Source organism: Papaver somniferum, chromosome 3, assembly GCF_003573695.1.
Source record: "Papaver somniferum cultivar HN1 chromosome 3, ASM357369v1, whole genome shotgun sequence".
In the NCBI taxonomy this organism is placed as follows: domain Eukaryota; kingdom Viridiplantae; phylum Streptophyta; class Magnoliopsida; order Ranunculales; family Papaveraceae; genus Papaver; species Papaver somniferum.
This window is the reverse complement of record NC_039360.1, coordinates 101,527,513-101,546,421: the sequence shown is the minus strand read 5'-3', so window position 1 is coordinate 101,546,421 and position 18,909 is coordinate 101,527,513. Positions and strand designations below refer to the sequence as shown.

General features: G+C 35.7%; 1 protein-coding gene across 1 annotated transcript; it reads left to right on the top strand.

Annotated features, from left to right (window-relative positions):
• Positions 1 to 14,576: 14,576 nt before the first annotated feature.
• LOC113356983 lies at positions 14,577 to 18,428 on the top strand. Its single transcript, XM_026600228.1, has 2 exons — positions 14,577 to 15,536; positions 17,463 to 18,428. Exons 1-2 carry the CDS (start codon positions 14,916 to 14,918, stop codon positions 18,231 to 18,233), a joined length of 1,392 nt encoding a protein of 463 aa, XP_026456013.1. The 5' UTR covers positions 14,577 to 14,915; the 3' UTR covers positions 18,234 to 18,428.
• The last annotated feature ends 481 nt before the right edge of the window (positions 18,429 to 18,909 follow it).

Here is an 18,909-nt window from a genome sequence, read left to right as displayed (position 1 = left end):
ATGTATATGGTATCTAACTTATATGTGTTGCACCCCTTCACAGGATTGGTTCCCATTTCTTCTGTATATGTGTTGCACCCCATACAAGGATCGGTTCCCTCTTGTACTGCAACCCTTACTAGGATCGGTTCCCTTCACCCCTTACAAGGATCGGTTCCCCTCTTCCATTGGCAGTTGCATTCCCGATCATACCAAGGTGATTACTTAAGATTGGTTTTACTAATAAAAGTTCTACCAATACAAAAGTCAGGACTTTGTGAACAGTTCTACCAAGAACACAACAAGTTGTGAGCGGTTCTACTTTATCACACATATTGGTTGTTCATAAGATAAACAATGAATAACCAAACCAATAACTCCTGGAAATTTCCTTTTCGGTTCACAAAACAAGTTTATGAACTTACGTCCTTAGAACACATGTAAACATTGTTCCCTAGGATGAAATCCTCACCTTATACCCATACATAATCACAATAACATTCAAATGATTATGGCGATGTCTTATCTACAAAGTTTAATGGTTAAGCAATAAACCTCGTATTGTATTCCTTAATACTATGTCTATCTAGAGTTCAAACATGCTTCGCAGTTATGTTTTCAATATGCACAACTTGAAAGATATGATAGGGAATGAAACAATTCAAGTCAAATATCACTAACCTCAAGTGGAATGATGATTGTTGTTGTAGCTCCTCTCTTCTTCACATCTTCAAGACTTCGCAATACTTGTAATGTCTCATATCCTAATGCTTTCAAACTAACCTATACGAAGTAAAACTTTAGTACATAATCAAGCGACTGTTAACATGAGTTTTGGTTCACTAAAATATGACAACCAAACTTGACATACCAACGCTTGGTGGGTTCAACCGAGCAATGCTCTAACAGTGTCGATTGACTGTAGGAAGTTCAAATACTTGTAGTGGACATACATACCTACGGCGTTTATGAAGAAGACTGTACTGAACATGAACAACAACAAAATTATCGCCAAGTCTTCTTCTCTGCCTTCTTCATTCATAGCAGCCTTTATTCCTTAGACGATGTATTTATTATGCAATTCGTCCCCAATATTCTTCTCTTTCCTTTTCTTCTCTTTGTCTCCGGCTTTCTTATTTCCACCTTCCTCTTTCTTATTTTCAGCATCCCTTCTCATTGGCTCCAGAAAGTAATTTTTGTAAAATTTAGAAGTTTTCAAACTAGGGGATTCTTTTGGTCCATAAAGTTTCTTATCTTCTTCACTCATACGTATTCTATGCATTTTGAAAATAACAGTGAGATGGTTTGAATCGGTCTTGAATTCTTGATCACCAATCTTGAATACCAACTCTTTCGGGTCAAAATTTCTTATGATGAACTCTAACACCCTTGGAGCTTTGCTACATTCGGCCTTGCCTACCTTACCTTGTTTGATCGCCTAAATAAAGTTCCAGAATTTAGTATTCCTTAATACATCCTCTTGTCTTTTAGTAAATACCAGTGAACCCAACACTTCAACCGTGGTTTTCATGTTTGAATGGAACGTTTTCTTCCCTTCCTTTTTCTCTGCCTTATCTTCATCCATTTCGGCATCCACATCATCCATATCCACTGCGCTTAATTCACCACCCACGTTCACATCATGCTTATTCTTGGTTCTTCTTTCAGCACTAGAACTCTTCTCACTCTTCTTGCTACTGCTTCCTGCAACAATTTGGATGAAACCAGTTAAGTCATATTTTAATGTTAGATGAAAACCAGATGAAAACCAGTTTCTGCATGTATCAGATGAAACACAGTTACATCCTAAATATTAGAGCTAAATGAACCCAAGTTTCTGCAGGTATCAGATGAAACCCACTTACATCCTATATATTATACATGTTAACATGGTCTGAAGAAACAAAGACAAGGAGTTTACACTTATATCTACGCTGTTATTAGTCCCATAATCACACCAAAATATGCAAACCATAACACCTATATGGTCATTGAGTTTATAAAGCAAATGAAAATCATATAACAGTGTAGCTGGAATGACTTGTTGCAAATATACTTATCGTTTAGAGGCAGTACCTATGGAAAAGTACACTATATAAGAATCCACATCATCGCAAGTCCATAAACACTCAGTCACATTCCAAGTCCAAGCAGCACATATAATAAAGTAATCATGTACTCTTTTTTCGCACTGCAACAAAAGCATTTGCGAGTGATTTAACAGAATTAAACACATGCAACCGTTCTGAATATCGCCAGTTTCAACCACTACAGTTTCTTTACAACCTAATCATTAGAATTAAGGTACACCAAAATATGCAAACCAACTGCATCATATGTTATTGCAAGATGACAACAAGTTACATCCTAACTTTAAAAAGTTGCATGATATTTCCAACAAAAGTAGCAAAATCCTGCAGGTTTTAACATGGCTAAAACCGGTTACATCTAGTCTTAATCTGCTGAAACAACATACACTGCAAACTAAACCTGGATGAAATCAGTTTCATCATAGTGTAAACCTGCTAAAACAATTGATATAGCCAGATTCAAACCAACTTCAGACACCCAGATGAAAACCAAATTCAACCAATTTCACTTCAATCAATTTAACATGGAAAACACTTAAACAACCAGATGCAAACCAATTTCATCTAAAAAATACTAACTGAAATGAAAATAAAACAATCATCTCAGTGAAATGAAAATTAAAACAACCAATTCTACAATTTAATCATGCAATTATGAAATTAAGAACAAAACAGAGTTAGGGTTTGAAAACTTACGAGTTCTGGGAAACATTCTGTGAATCGATTGAAACCCTAACTCTTCCAATACACTGAAATGATTGAAAGCCTAATTATCAGAAACCCGTCTTGTAGTGTTGATGGTGTTTTACAGACGCCGGATGAAACCAATTTCTGGTAGTGTTGATGGTGGTGAACCGGTTGATGAAACTGATTTCGGTTAGTGATGATTGTTAGTAGACGGTGGAGGAAAACGATTTTCTGGTAGTGAAGATTGTTAGGAGACGGTGGATGAAACTAGTTTCTGGTGTGGGGGAGACAGTGGAGGAGTTTGGTGGTTTTAAAACTCACAGAGTTTTTGAGAAGATGAAGATGAACGTTGGTGGTTCTGGTTTTTGTTGAAGAGAGAGGAGAACGTGGGGTGGTTTTTATGAAGAGAGAAGGAGAACGTGGTGGGAGAGCGGTTACAAACGGGTAGCAACGTCTCTCCACATTAAAAAGATTCTTTTGGTCATTTGACCCAGGCCGAATTCTTACCTGTCCATTTGTCCCAGAAAAAGTGTCCTTTTGGTTATATATCCCATTTTTTGTTCTTTTTTTTATAAGGGAAGGGGAGCATACAGGCTAGCATGGGCCCGGTCAAGCCTGTCCGAGTAAAGAGCAGGCCAGGCTCAGGCTCGGGCTGGGCTTAGTTATAGTCACAGCAGGCCAGGCTGGCCTGGCCAGTTGTTATGCAGGCTTACTCCAGGCCAGGCCTGTTTGACACCTCTATCTGCAAAACTGAAAGCTCAAATTCCACCTGCAAAACTCTAATGTACTATAGATAAATACAAGGCAAGGCTTGTTGCAAAAGGTTTCCTTCAACAACCTGGTTTGGATTATAATGAAAGATGTTTACGTGACAAAACCTCCAGGGTTTGTTGATCCTGCACATCCTGATTATGTTTGTAAATTACATAAATATTTTTATGGATTGAAGCAAGCTCCAAGAGCTTGGTATGATAAGCTAGCCAATATTCTATTTCCAAAGATTTTGTACCATCCACTGCTGATTCATCTCTCTTTGTTCAAAGAGTTGGTACAAGAATTACTATTATCTTGGTATATGTGGATGATATTCTCATCACATGGAATGACAAAACTTATTTCTCAGATTTGATATCTCAACTTGGTGAACACTTTCCAGTCAAGGACCTTGGTGCAGTTCATTACTTCTTAGGCCTAGAGGTTAAGAGAAACTATAATGGTCTTTTTCTCTCACAAACTAAATAGGTTCTTGACCTTTTAGAGAAAACTGATATGCTTGGTGCTAAAGAGTGTTCTTCTCCAGTTCCTGTCAGCTGCAAAATGAGTGCAAATGATGGTTTAGTATTATCTGATCCAACTCAGTTCAGGTCCCTTGTTGGAGCATTGCAGTATCTCACATGGACCAGACCTGAGATCTGCTATGCAGTAAATCAGGTGTGCCAGCTGAAAAGGCGAGGGTACCCAAATACCTCAAGCTAAAACTTTTCCTACCTATAAGTCCTTTCTCCGATTGTCTATGGACTGAGTCGAGACAATATAACCAATCAGTTCACACTTCGTGTGATCGTCTATGGATACGAGATCGAGATAATACAACAACGAAGTATGTTTACTTGATACAATGTTCAGACTTAACCAAACACAATAGGATTTCTTATCAAGTAAATAGGAATTTACGTTTGTGTAATATACTTTAATTATAATAAAACAATTATAATGTGGAATATAAAAGTAAATGATACAGCAAGATTTTGTTAACGAGGAAACCGCAAATGCAGAAAAACCCCGGGACCTAGTCCAGAATTAATACTCTCAGGATTAAGCCGCGACACAAAATTACACTTAACTTCGTATAGTTGAGACCAAGTAACTAACCCTACAGTTCACCTAGTTCGGTCTGTATCCCCACGCCTCCGATTTATGAATAAGTCACGTACTTGGAACAATTTTTTTGGTTCGTATTACAAACAGTAATGGAACAACAAATCTGTTTGGTAACAACTCTATTCAACCAAGTGATATGAGTCGGACAAAGGCTCTTCCGTTTATCTTAACATAAACACCTTCGCCAGGTCTAGATTTATCTTATGTTCAATCACCCAAAGGTAATCGATTAAGATTAAGCCAAAAACACCTTTAAACACAAGGAATCGTGTTGATACCGATCTACTCAACTAATCAATCCAATCTACCACAAGGATAAACCGATTATTAATTGGATCCTCTTTCCCCAAACAAGTATTGTGCACACCAAAGATTATAAAACCCAAGTCAGATCTTCAATATCTTCTTTGTCTTCAAATCTTCTTAAATCTTCAATAAACACCTGCACACAATCACTTGAATCTCTTGTGATCAATCACGCACAGAACGGAGTCTGTTAACAATGGATTATCACAAGATCGTCTTTAGAACTAACAACAGTCTAAAGATCCCTGTCGAAACTCTGATCTAGTTTGAGTGAATCTTATATCAGAAAGGAATATTCTCAAGAATAAAAAAACTAGGTGCAATCAGATTTCAACAACCGTTAGTCAATCAAATCAATCAAAAATAAAGATAAACCGCAATTATCTAGTTTCCCACCAACGGGTCGCGCTAGATCTTCTCAATCACAAAAAAGACTTTAAAACGAGCGTCCATAAGAGATTTCACCTAATTATATTACTCTCCTCTCCGATAGGCGGCTTCACCAGTAACAAATACAAAAGAGGAAGTCTATTGTTAAGGATTAGTTTGCTAGAAAGGAAAACTTCGTGTATTTATAGACAAAGAAGTTTGGACACCAAGGAATTTCCAAAACCGAAAATATTCTCAAGATATTCATTATAATTCCTGGAAATGCTCTATCCAAAAATAACGATCGAAATCTCTCGGAAAATCTAATTAGTAAATGCACATTACTAATTCTGGAATTTCCTACAAAATGAAATTAATATCCTTAATTAAAAGATTCTTAACTTACTTATGTTTCGATCCTGGGATTTTCTTCTCTTAGCCGTTAAGGAATATCTTTGAACAATTATAGAAATAAACATTCACAGCACGTGTTCCAATTTTGTCGACATCTTTACTTTGTAAGTTCTCTTTCACACTTACAACCTTGAAACCGATTTTTCACACTTCCAAACAAGTTTAGAATTGGTTCATATGACTTTCAATAACTATGTGATTGATCAAACCAACATTCAATCACAATCATGGGTTTAACGGTTCTACCAAAACAAGTTTCGGTTCTACCTCCATCTGAGTACTGTGCATAGTCACACTAGCTTTCCAAAAATTCGGTTGACTAGGTACTAGGATCGGTTCCCCACATATATATGGTATCTAACTTATATGTGTTGCACATGTCCATAGGATCGGTTCCCATTTATGTTATAAATCTTGCTGCACCCTATACAAGGATCGGTTCCCCTTGATGTATTGCACCCGTTACTAGGATCGGTTCCCCTCTCCCAAAAGTTGTCAGACATACAAACCCGATCATACTACAGGTGATTACTTAAGATCGGTTTTACTAATAAAAGGTATACCAATACATAAGTTAGGCCTTTGTGAATCGTTCTACCAAGAACACAACAAGTTGTGAGCGGTTATACTCAATCACACATATTGGTTGTTCATAAGATATGCAATGAATAACAAAACCAATAACGCCTGTCAATTTCCTTTTAGGTTCACAAACAAGTTTATGAACTTACTTCCTTAGAACAAATGTAAACATTGTTCCCTAGGATGAAATACTCACCTCATCCCATACATAATCACAATAGCATTCAAATGATTATGACGATGTCTTATCTACAAAGTTTAACGGTTAAGCAATAAACCTCGTATTGTATTCCTTAATACTATGTCTATCTAGAGTTCAAATATGTTTCGCAGTTATGTTTTCAATATGCACGACATGAAAGATACGTTAGGGAATGAAACAGTTCGAGTCGAATATCACTAACCTCGAGTGGAAGGATGATTGTTGTTGTTATAGCTTCTTACTTATTCACATATTTAAGTCTTCGCAATAATTGTAATGTCTCATATCCTAATACTTTCAATCTAACCTATACGAAGTTCACTCTAGTACATAATCAAGCGACTCTCAACATGAGTTTGATACACTAAAATATGACAACCAAACTTGACATACCAACACTTGGTGGGTTCAACCGATCAATGCTCTAACAATCTCCCCCTTTATCAATTTTAGTGACAAAACTCTTAAATCATATGGATAAACAAATTACAAGAATTAATTACACATCCGCTTGATTCCCGATTCAACAGCACAGTAAACTGCTTACATTCAATCTTGTTAAATGTCACTGTTGACATTATAATAACAAAGCTAATACTCCCCCTAAGGAAGATAGGTAGATATTCAATCCGCACGTCTTTGTTATACCAATTTATATGTCATGTTACTCCCCCTTAGTCTGTGCTTTCACTCTTTCGTTAGATATAACATTCAAGTACTATTGTTCTTTTCCTAGCGATGCCAATCAATATAAAATGGCAATGCCAGCATAACCTGTTTACTCCATATATTTCTCCCCATTTTTCTCACAAAAATGACAAAGCAACGAAAAAAATAAAGGACAACATGAAAAGAATCTTACAAATCTCAGCATAGACTTGCAAACCTGTATAGTTAGGCACGAGGGTTCCACACATCACATTCTGATAACCAATATCAAAACCGAAACTACAAGTAGTCTTATTTTGATATGTTACCAAGGAAACTATTGTCCGAAACAATTTTACCCATTTAGTTTAGCAAACCAAAAACAACTAATCACATTAGTCCATTTGCTAAACCGATTGTTCAAAAACAACCGCTTAATTCGATAAGACCAAAATAAAGATAAACTCCATTTTTCTCATCAGGCTCTAATTATCCGTAAACTTAGACCTTTCAATTTTAAATAAGCCAAGTACTAGGTTAGTTAACTAGCATTTCCTTGTTTAGGCATTCGATTAGACTTGAATAACCGAAACCTCACTTCGATAAGTCTAACTAAGATCAAAATTAACTTAGTTTCTTATCCGGAATCGAATTGGACTAAACAACTCATCCCGTACACACCTATTATTTCGTTAAGCCATAAATAATTCATACAAACCACAAAAAATCAACTTGCATAATTATTCACCTCAACCGGAAGCAATTGAAACAACATAGATATTATAAGCACCGCAATTTCACCTAATTTTTGTAAGCCTAAACCATCAATACCATACAAAAGCAAGATAACAATAGTTTTTCTTAACCGGAACCAATTGAACCACACACACACATCAATTGTACCGAAATTTTGTAAGGCTAAACAATTGATACCATACAATAAAGCAAGATAACAATTGTTTTTCTTAACCGGAACCAATTGAAACACACATCCACACACACATCATGGAATAAATATCAATTGAACCGCAATTTTGTTAAGCAAAAGCAACAAATATATATAATATAAACTCGGGCTTTTCTTAAACAGGAAAAACAAGATTGTTACATCAAATTTCGCATTCACTTCTCCAATATGATAGCATCTTCGTCCGGGGAGAATTGATATCGAAATATCACCACGTTGTCATCCTTATGCGTAAACAAAAGAATAACAACCCACCTCAACCTTTACCATAGAAAGGTTGAAAACCGATTTTAACAATTGCAAGCAAAAGTTGAAAACCGTCGAAACACATATGCTTTTATGCTAAACCAAAACCGATTCAACATATTGTGACTTTTTCACATATTGCTTCTACCAGAACCAATCATAATCCTTTGATAAAGCCTACATACTAGGGCTAGAACTTAATCCCGCTAAATCAAAAAGTCACCCAAACCATAAGGGTTCACAATATATGAGATCGAATATTAATGTAGTAAAACCGAAATCAAACATCTCATAAACATACATATCAATAAGATGAAAGCAATTAAGCACAGGCTATGCAAACCGAAAACTATCACAAGAAAAACTACTCAAACAAATAATTTTATTCATAATAGTTTTGTTCATCATAGACCAATACAATCAATGAAAGAAATCAAAATATTGATGTCTATTAAACTAGATTAAGTAATACAACAAATAACTTAATCTCTTTAGAATACCTCTGATTATTTACCGAAGATTCTTCGGTGTTTTGATTCTTGGATCTTCTCTTCTCTTTCGAAAACCTCTATTTATTTATTATTTTTATCTTTTTTTGTGTGTATAATGTATCTTCGGAGGCGTTGTCATGTCTGAAGATCAAAATTTGTAAGTTGCAGTTTCGAACTACCTTCTGTGCTACAACAAGAAAATTTCCTGCCTTGTGACAATAAATGAGCTTTTAAGTTTTAGTTCCAATTTGTTACTCAAATTTCCTAACAAATTTTGCACTCCACTGGATGGTCTACTTCACTTTCACCAGAATACTCGAGTACATTATCATGAGTTTGAGTACTGCATTTGTCGTCCAAGGGTATTACGAATCTTTTATTTAATTCATATATATGCATCTTCAAATAAAGAACACTAGCAATTTCGTCTATTTCTTTTTAGATCCGTTTACACTATCTCATATTTTGGGAGACATTTTTCTTAATGAAAACCAAATGTAAGGCTATTAGTTTGGAATATATTTGTCTTGCAAAGCTCTATATACTCATGAAAAATGAGCACATTCATAAACTATAACTCCGTCATCTATTATTTTGAAAATCAACCGTCGAAAATCAATGATTTTTCAACCGTTAAAATTAAGAATGATAGATGGTGGGGTTTGGTATTTCGGTGCTCTTTTTTTATGGGTATGTAGAGTTTTATAATAAAATTATATCCCAAAATTTTAGTTTCAAATACGCTATCGTTAAAATTTTATTAAGAAAAATGTCTCCAAAGTGTGAGATAATGTGAATTTAAAAGTGTAAGGGGATTCTCCCCGTTCTTTGTATATTAATAAAATTGTATTCACATCCGTCCAAAGATTGCACAAGGTAACATCTGAACTTGAACTTGCCATTAAAGTACGTAGAAATCTGTTTCCAAATGGAAATTAATGATCGATATTTCATTGAGACGTTGTTCAATAACAAAATTTTATATTTGATTTATACGACCGTGGTGCAAGGAGGTATTGGATTCACAAAACATTCATCATATCAGAAGTCGAAGATTAACAAATTTTTTATATCGGAAAGCTGTCGACGAGATCTACAGTATTCAAAACTGGACCAGGTCTCATGGTTTTTCTGCATTTGCGGTTTCCTCGTTAACAAAATCTTGTTTGTGTTATTTGGGCCAATCACTGCTACCTTTGTGTGAATGATGAAGAAACAACCTCACATATGCTTCTGCATTATTCGTTTGCTATCCACATTTGGAATATCTTCAGAGACGATTTTAATCTTCTTTGGGTAATTCTTCATTCGGTCGCCACCGTCCTTCACACATGGCCCAAATCCCAACAACAAGACCCAAAAATCTCTCGTAATTAAAGCATTACCAGCTGCAATCCTTTGAAACCTGTGGAAATAAAGAAACAACCGAGCTTTCAATAATAAGTCTTTGTCTCTAGGTAGTCTATTTCAAAAGATCATGTACACAATTGATTGTTGGCTTTATCATCAACCTGAGTTCCAAAATGTCTCCTTAAAAGAGATCATAAGAAGTTGTAATTTGACAGTGTTTAAACCCCATTGAGTTGTTGTGTTGTATAGAGTCTGTTTCTCTCTTTTTTTTTGGTGGGAGGTGTATAACTTTTTCAGATATCTTTGAAAGTTTTGCTGTGTGCTTGGTTCTTGGGGTGGTTGTTTCAAGTCATTTTTTTGGCCGTCGCTTGTTTGTATCGTGGTTCATGCTTTATAAACCTTGTTTGCTCTTTCTTATTAATATATTCAATTTACCAATAAAAAAAGAAATAAATAATAATATAGAGTTCAGTATCATGCACATCGATATTTATGAGCTCCCAATTGTTACCCCCACCTAAAGCTTCTCCAACGGTAGTTGTATGTGCTTTATACGTGGAATCACTTTTAAAACATCCTCTAGATAAAAATCTCTAAATAGTAGGGGAAAATTAGTTTTATCTCCAACCCATAAAGTTTAAAATATTTCCTTACTTATTTGTATCTATATAATTGACTAAAATTATTTACATTTTTATTTTACATTGATTTTTAGTAATAAAAGTATGCAAACATCCTCTATGTGAATGTCTAAAACTAGAGGTTCACCTAAAGGATGTCTAACTTTTTTTTCCACAAAATTGGTCAATTAACTCAATAACAACAATTTTTGGGCGAAAAAGACCTGTAAATTTGATACTGTTTAAATGGACGAGAATGTAAAAATAGTCGGGATGTAAACAGTTTCATCCTACCCATTTTCAAATACTTTTGTTGTTAATTTACATCAGGATGCATCACCCTCGTTATTTTTTAAGTTTAAGTCAGGATGAATCCAGATTCATTCTTGCTATATTTTTGGTGTCCATTTCCCCCATACTAATTTTTACTCGTCAATTAGAACCATGTTTAAAAATATTTGGGCAGTTGACCCAATTTCTTTTTTTTTTCCACATCATCCTCACATTAAAGGGTTAAAGATGCTTTTTCATAAATATTGTTGTGTATCCTATGTGGATTCAGACATTTTTGTCTACACACATTGCGTGGGTGAGGCTCTTAAACTGCATCTTTTAATTTGATATAGAACTAATAAACCTTCCTTAGTTTTTGAGGTGCGTGTACAAAAACCAAACAAGCACCTCTCTTTGCTTAGTTATCTTTGGCAAATTACCAAGTTTTATCCTTTTCTTGCCAAATTCCCAACATTAAGAAAATATCTGGTAACGTTATATTCATCATACAATTTCGCATTAATTATTTACATAAAATCCGAACAATAATTATTTTCAAATTAATGTTTTGATACTTCTTTTTAATATTTTTAACACTCCTATAATTAATTGACACAGTCCGAAATGTACAACATCTTCATCTAGCTGATTATCATTACGAAAATTGGTTACTGAAAATTAATATGTGAAATTAAAATTGAGTAGATGATGAGGTTTGGTATCTCATAATGTATTAAATTTTTTTTGCAAAAGAACAACATATTATTAGAGAAACATATCATCGAAAATCAGTCTCAAATTTATTATTGTTTGAGTCTAAAAAATAGTTAGCACTAAAATTGTAAAAGATAGTGAGATTAACAACATCTATTAATATACAACATTTTTTTTACCGGCTTGAAAATAACTGTATTAGATTGTAAAAAGGTTCTCCTTCGCTAACCAGAACTGCCATGTGTTGGAAAAAGATTTATTTCTATTTGGAACCTTTTCTTCAATTAAAAAGCGAAAACGATTAATATCTCGTGAGCCATTCCGACGAGTGGGATTGTGAGAAAGAGCGGGTGAGTCCCACCCCTGCAAATCCGGCGGTTTAGGAGGACCCCCATTTTTATGTCTTGCGTGAATCGCGCGGTCAGTGTATCATTCCCGAAGGACCCCAACTCTACTGCATGTAGCCAAATATTATGCTATATAAAAGAAGTGGTCACCATCTATTCAATTTGACCGAATTAGTCGTCTTATTTGTACAGTTGTAAACTCCAAGGGTCCATGTCGATAAAATTAGCCATTTTTGCTATCAAAAAAATAAATTAGCCGTCACCTAAACAAAACAAAAATTTAGAACTTTTTTTTTTCCTTCTTTTGTGAACAATCAGAACACATTTCATTTAATCCAAAAAGGTGATTACATGATTGTTTACAAGAAAAATAACATCAAAATACAAGATGATTAAAACCCAAATACAAATAAAGATACCAATTACATGTAATTTGCGAAGAGAAAGAGCAAGATAACGCAAAGGTACCCAATTTTTATATGAAAAGTAGAGAGAAAAGATGGTATAATCCGGAATCAATTCCGACCATTTTGATTGTTTGTCTTCTATAACAAGAGATGCTCCAAAAAGAAAGGAGTGCTTAGCCCTTAGTCTTGTATATATAAACGAAAAACCCGGATGCCCTAAATCCCTTTTGTTGAAGATGAACTCAAAGAGATGCCGTGTTGAATCGTCGATGTTCTCGGATCTAGAATAACATGTCATGAACCAACCAACAAAGATTGAACAAATCACCATCAAAGTGAAGAAATAATCGATTTCAAAGCGAAAAAAAAATCGCCCAAAAAGCGATGATAGAATCACCAAAACTGTGAAGAAATGTGTCAAAAGACACCACAAGTCAAAAAACAACATCTTATTCAATCATAAAATATACTAAAACAAAATAAAAACAATAATCCTTGCTCAGATCTGGTCAAAAAAAGACCAAATCTGAGCAAGAACGATGAAAAGACTTTTGGATTTTTTTTTAGAAGAGAAGAGAAGGGAAAGAAGAAAGAGAAAGGAAAATAAACAAACAAAGGGGTAATTTGCTTTACCTCTCCTGGTAAGATCGCTAATTTGCGTTACCTCCCCTACAGAGATTACATTAGCAAAACCTCATTTCATTACATTTCCATCCAAAGCCAGTTAGCCGAGTCCCCAGTTTTGTCCACGTGGACCAAAATATACACGTGAAACTCACTACCGTAAATACCTTCATCTTCTTAATCTCCGTCTTCTTCTTCAATCAGGAGTTTGATAAGGGTTTGATGCCGAAAAGAGAGGGTAAACCAATTGGTGTTGTTGCTTCTTTTGATACAATTGTTGAAATTGAGAAAGAGAAATCAGATCCAAAAACTGATAAGAATTCATATCTTCTGCCATTGACGGGAATTGTAGCTAAGAGAAGACCTTTTCATCTTTGATTTGAGAGGGGTATCAGATGATTAAAGGTTTTTGTGGAGAATCACAAGTTGGGTTTGTCAATTTACAATTAATGGATGAACTGGAACCGCAAAGGAATTGAAAATTGTTGTTGTTGCCACCGATTCAAAACAACTAAAGAGAGATTCTTGACCTGGTGGTATGAATCAAGTTGGGGTTTAGCTGCAACATATGGAGAATTGGATGGTGGTTGAATTTGTGTTGATTTAAGGTCGTACGACGCAACTTCAAAATCAAAACAATGTTACTTCATACGGAGAATAAAGTGAATGAGATCCTTAATTGGTGAAGAACCGGATGAGCGGAGTTTTGGAAGTTGCAATTAAGAAAATTGAGATCCTTGATTAAATATAGTGCAACTCGTGCCTACTGTTCTTGAAGAAAGATCAAATTGAACATGTCACCTGCAAAATAAATTAAAAGGTTAAGCTTTTTTTTTCTACTTTTCAAATTTTGATATTAATCAATCATATTTTGTTGTTCTAGAGAGAAAAATTTGTGAAAGAACTCCCACAAAAGCTAGGGTTGCTTTTGAGAAAATCTCAATTTTCTTCTTCAGTTTTCAACCATTTTTGAATCTGAGTATAAATTCGTACCGCAGAGATCCTATATTGCAAACCCATTTGGAGTTTTGAAAAAGCAATACACTTCGTAGCACCGACCATATTTGATGTTCTCATCCTCTGGCGGAGTAGGTAGCGAAGAAGATGACGGTGACTTTCTAACAGAAGATGAAGGCATTTTTGGTTGGGAAGTTCCACGCGTATACTTTGATCTACATGTACAAAGCTGATGTCCACTTATACAAATATGGTGACTCACCTAACTGGTCTTTAACGGAATATGTAACGAAAGGAGGTTTTGCTAATGTAATATTTGTAGGGGAGGTAACGCAAATTTGCAATCTTGCCAGGGGCAAATTACCCCCACAAACAAAAGAGGTTAATCTAGAACGTTTCTTCCAGTTACTACCTAGTCATTAAAATATGAAATTTTTCCAAGATTTTCACCATAAAAGAAAACAAACTCCTCGTCCGCTGAATTCATCCAAGAAAACAGGTAGAAAATCCTAACCTCTTTTCTTTTTTCCTCCATTATCTTAATTTCTTCACACAAATATTTCTTTCCCCCTGTTTTCAAACCCTAAAACCAACATCATTCCTAACCCAACCCAAACAAATTACAATCATGAAATTTACCGCTGGCTATCGCTAAGGCAGAAAAAGTTTGTTTACGTTTTCGTTCTCGTTTGGTTTTCATTCTTCATGGATGAAGACGAAGAAAACCTAGCTGATTTCAAATAGAAAAAAAAAACAAGACGATGATGACGATGAAGTCATTAAAGGAATTCAACAACAAAACAATGCAGTTAACAAGATCAGCTCCATATTTAGATTTCCGTCTTCTTCTATTAATCTTACCTTCTTTTTCATTCTTAATCTTTTTATCTCTTTCCTCCACTACAAATCCCATCACCAACAACATTTTTTCAACTTTCACCCCTCTCAGAAACTTTCTTTCTAACCTCTCTTCATCATCATCATCATCATCATCATCATCATCTTATGCATTACCTCCTCTTCCGTCCATAAATTCTTCGGAAACAAGTAAATCGGGGTATGATGAATCGGATTTGACTCGGTGGCGAAAAGAAGAGAAAAGGAAAGAGTTATTACGGTCGAGAATTGCTGTTTGTTTAGCAGGTGGAGCAAGAAGGTTCGAACTCACTGGGCCATCAATAGTAGAGAATATATTGAAAGTTTACCCTAACGCAGATCTTTTCTTAAATTCTCCAGTAGATAAAGACTCGTTCAAGTTTTCGATTCTGAAAGACATTACCCCAAGAATCGCTTCGATTCGAATTTTTAAACCGACTAAGTTAAACGAGACTGAGTCACAACTTCGCGTCCTCACTTCACGCAATTCTCCTAACGGCATACAGGTTCGTAACGCTCTAGTTTCTCTATCCTGAAATGTACGAAATCATGGGGAGGGCATGGGAATCGGAAGCACAATCAGTTAGTTAGAAACTGTATGGAATGCATGGGAATCTTCGGGCATTTTCGTAATTAATTTAACATTTTAGGGGTAGTCATTTTGATGAGTTACTGTTAGTTCTATAAACGGGGTAACTTTGATATTGAACTAGGTAAGTTTCTTTTGGGTAAGTTTTTTTTGGGTAACTTTGATTTCATTGTGATATAACTGTGATTTAATTGCTAGTTTTTTTTTTTGACATCCTAGGAAAATTTATCTTCTGGAATATGATCTCTTCGCGGTAGTTCAAATTTCTTTTTGGTTCAGGGTTCATTGATATAATTAGGTTGTTGTTAAGCTGGCTTTTGTTTCAAGTAAAATCAGAAACCTTACTTAGAAAACAAGTTAAGGAAATAATATGGAAGTAAAAGTTTTGAGCTACTGATATGTTACTGTTAGTCACCTAATTTGAAGTTTAAGTTGGTGCAACAAACAAATATCGACACAATCATCTTGTCATTTCTAAACTTTTGTTTGAAGCTAATGGTGCAGGCCGCAGTCACTATCAATACTCTTGACGTTTTTTCTAGGGAACTATTTACGACATGGTGTGTTTCTTGTGTCCTAGGATTAATCTCGGTCGGCATTTTGGACCACGATTTTCTCATCGAAGGAATATGACTTGTAATCCTATAGTAGCTTTAGCTATGTTGTTGATATGTTCAAGGGGAAGAAACTTTTAGGCAAACAAAAGAAAAGGCTTCAAAAGAGAAAATTAGGTAGTTATAGAAAGCAATAGAGCTGTCAAACGGGCCAAGCTAGGGTCAACCCGTCTCTAGCTTGCCAACCCGTATTAGGGTTAGGGTCAACCCTAGCCCTAGTACTATTCACGAACAAGCTCAAAACCCCAACCCTAGCCCTAGACGGATCAACCCTGACGGGTTGGCTTGTTAATGTTATCAATTTAAAAATTAAATTTAAAATTTAGGATTGTTTAGGATTATTCATTTAGTAAAGGTCGAACCTAGGTCAATTTGGTGTTTAACTAGAAGCCCCACCACCGAGTTGTAAAGTGGACGTTTTTATTGCCACTTAATCAACCATATACCCGGTTACGACACTTTAGTTTTCTTAGGCAGAGAATCCTAAAATCAACTAAGCATTTTACTTTTTTTTTTTATCATTTTATAAGTTTAAATTAATGTGAGTAAGACTAACTCACTGTTTAAATTATGCTAGTCTTTTTATCAATTCAGGACATCCTGAATAAATATGTGATTGATGAATCTAAGTTGTAATTTAATTTATTGATTAATTATTTAAAATCTAAAAATTGTTATATTTGTTTGGGTAGATCCAAAATTAGCTTTATTTATTGATTTAAAATTAACTAATTCTAATATATGTTTGCAAATCATGAATTTTAAAGAGTTGGTGGGATTGAGCGATATATTTATTAATTTTGACGGGTTGACGGGTAACCCGCGGATTGGCCCTAGCCCGACTTGTTTTCTAGTAGGGTTGTATATGCCAACCCTAATCCGACCCGTTTAGACAACAAGCCAAGCCGGGCCGGGTTGAAACAAGCCGGGTTAGGGTCAATCCGCAAACCGGGTTATAAATTGACAGCTCTAGAAAGCAAGCATTGGCCCAAAAATTTTACAACGTGACCTGAAAACTTTTGGATACCTTTTACTTAAATGAGAAGCCAATATTGAATAGATTGGTGACCTAATCCTTCATTTTCAAGAACTCATGTCCGGACTATTATTCACTATCAAATGCATGATTCTTCATTTGATTCATTGATTGCAAGTTAATTCAGTACCTACTTGCTTGTTTGTACTTTTTGTGGTAACTTGATTAGGTGTCATCGTTTATGTGTTCGCAGGGTTTGCTTCAATACTTCAACCTTGTGGAAGGTTGCCTAACACTGATCAAGGCGTACCAAATTCAGAACAACTTTACCTATGACTGGATAGTCCGAACCCGAGTAGATGGCTACTGGAACGCTCCACTGGATCCAGATAACTTCTTACCAACTCGTTACCTAGTCCCACCGGGTTCAAGTTATGGCGGACTCAATGACAGGCTCGGAATTGGTAATCTCAACACTTCACAAATCGCACTGTCTCGGCTCTCTCTGATACCACAACTAGACGCAGCACGGTTTCGTCAACTAAACTCAGAGACTTCCTTCAAAGCTCAACTCACTACGCAAGGTGTAAAGTTCTTGGAAAATCGTCTTCCTTTCTGCATAGTAAGTGATCGCAAATACGACTTTCCACCAACTCAGTTTGGTGTCCCTGTTGCATCAATGTCGAGCCCAGGTCCACTCAGCGGGGCAAAATGTAGACCATGTACACCTGTTTGTGCTGGACCATGCGTGGCTGACATTTTTGGGATTCTTCAAAAGGATTGGAGTTGGACTAACTGGAGGAATGGAACGATTCAGCTCTGTGATGCTCATGGTGAGTGGGAATCCGGCTGGGAGAAAATTTTTGACCGAGTTGCCGGAGAGAAGCTCGCGGAGTTTAGGAGACGAGTTAAGAAGTTAAAGTTTGGAAAATGTGTCAAAGATTTTGACGACATGAGGAAACGGACTGTTAATTGGGATACCCCAAGTGCTAAAGAGATTTGTGGACTTAGCCCCAAGACGTAAGTAAACCTCACCTGGTTTTTACACGGATAAATATCCTGATTGTTGTAAAGAAAGTAAGTCAGCTGTTGCTAAATTTTCTTACACATGCAGTGCCACGAACAGCTAGTTAGAATTACAGCTAGTTAAAAATCACGGGGATAGTTTTACTTTTACACAGCCTCCGGCCTCTATCAAAGAACTGATTTTATTACAACACATACAGTTAAGCTTTCAAAGTTCACACACATTTTACAATAGGAAAAAAAGAAAATGGGAAGGATGGTTTCTAACAAAAACGAGTGAAATAAAAAGAAAGCTAAAAAGATACAGAGTTACTGAATATAAGATTGACCAGTGATATCAATATCACGATCTCCAGAGGAAGGAGGAGGTTTGTGTTTAGGTTCAATGGTGTGACCAACTGGACCGTCAGCACTTTGAGTATCACTTGCTGGTGCCCTATTACAAGTAATCTCTTCTTTATTGTTCTCCTCTGTTCCGTACATTCCACCACCATAAGCACCTTCAGTAACTGGTTTCATTGCCGTCATATGTGGTGGTTGAGACTGCTGCTCCGCCTCTCCTTTTGCTTCTTTCTTGCTCTTACTGCTCATCTCTAAAAACACTAGAAAACACTTTGAGACGTCCGATTTCTGGCAAATTGAAACTAAGAAGTATGCTTATAGCGGTACATCTA

Bases quoted from the DNA above. Each gene is read 5' to 3' on its own strand.
- LOC113356983 (XM_026600228.1), top strand. From the start codon at position 14,916: ATGATGACGATGAAGTCATTAAAGGAATTCAACAACAAAACAATGCAG. The intron at 15,537-17,462 runs GTTCGTAACGCT...ATGTGTTCGCAG, and splicing joins ATTCTCCTAACGGCATACAG to GGTTTGCTTCAATACTTCAA.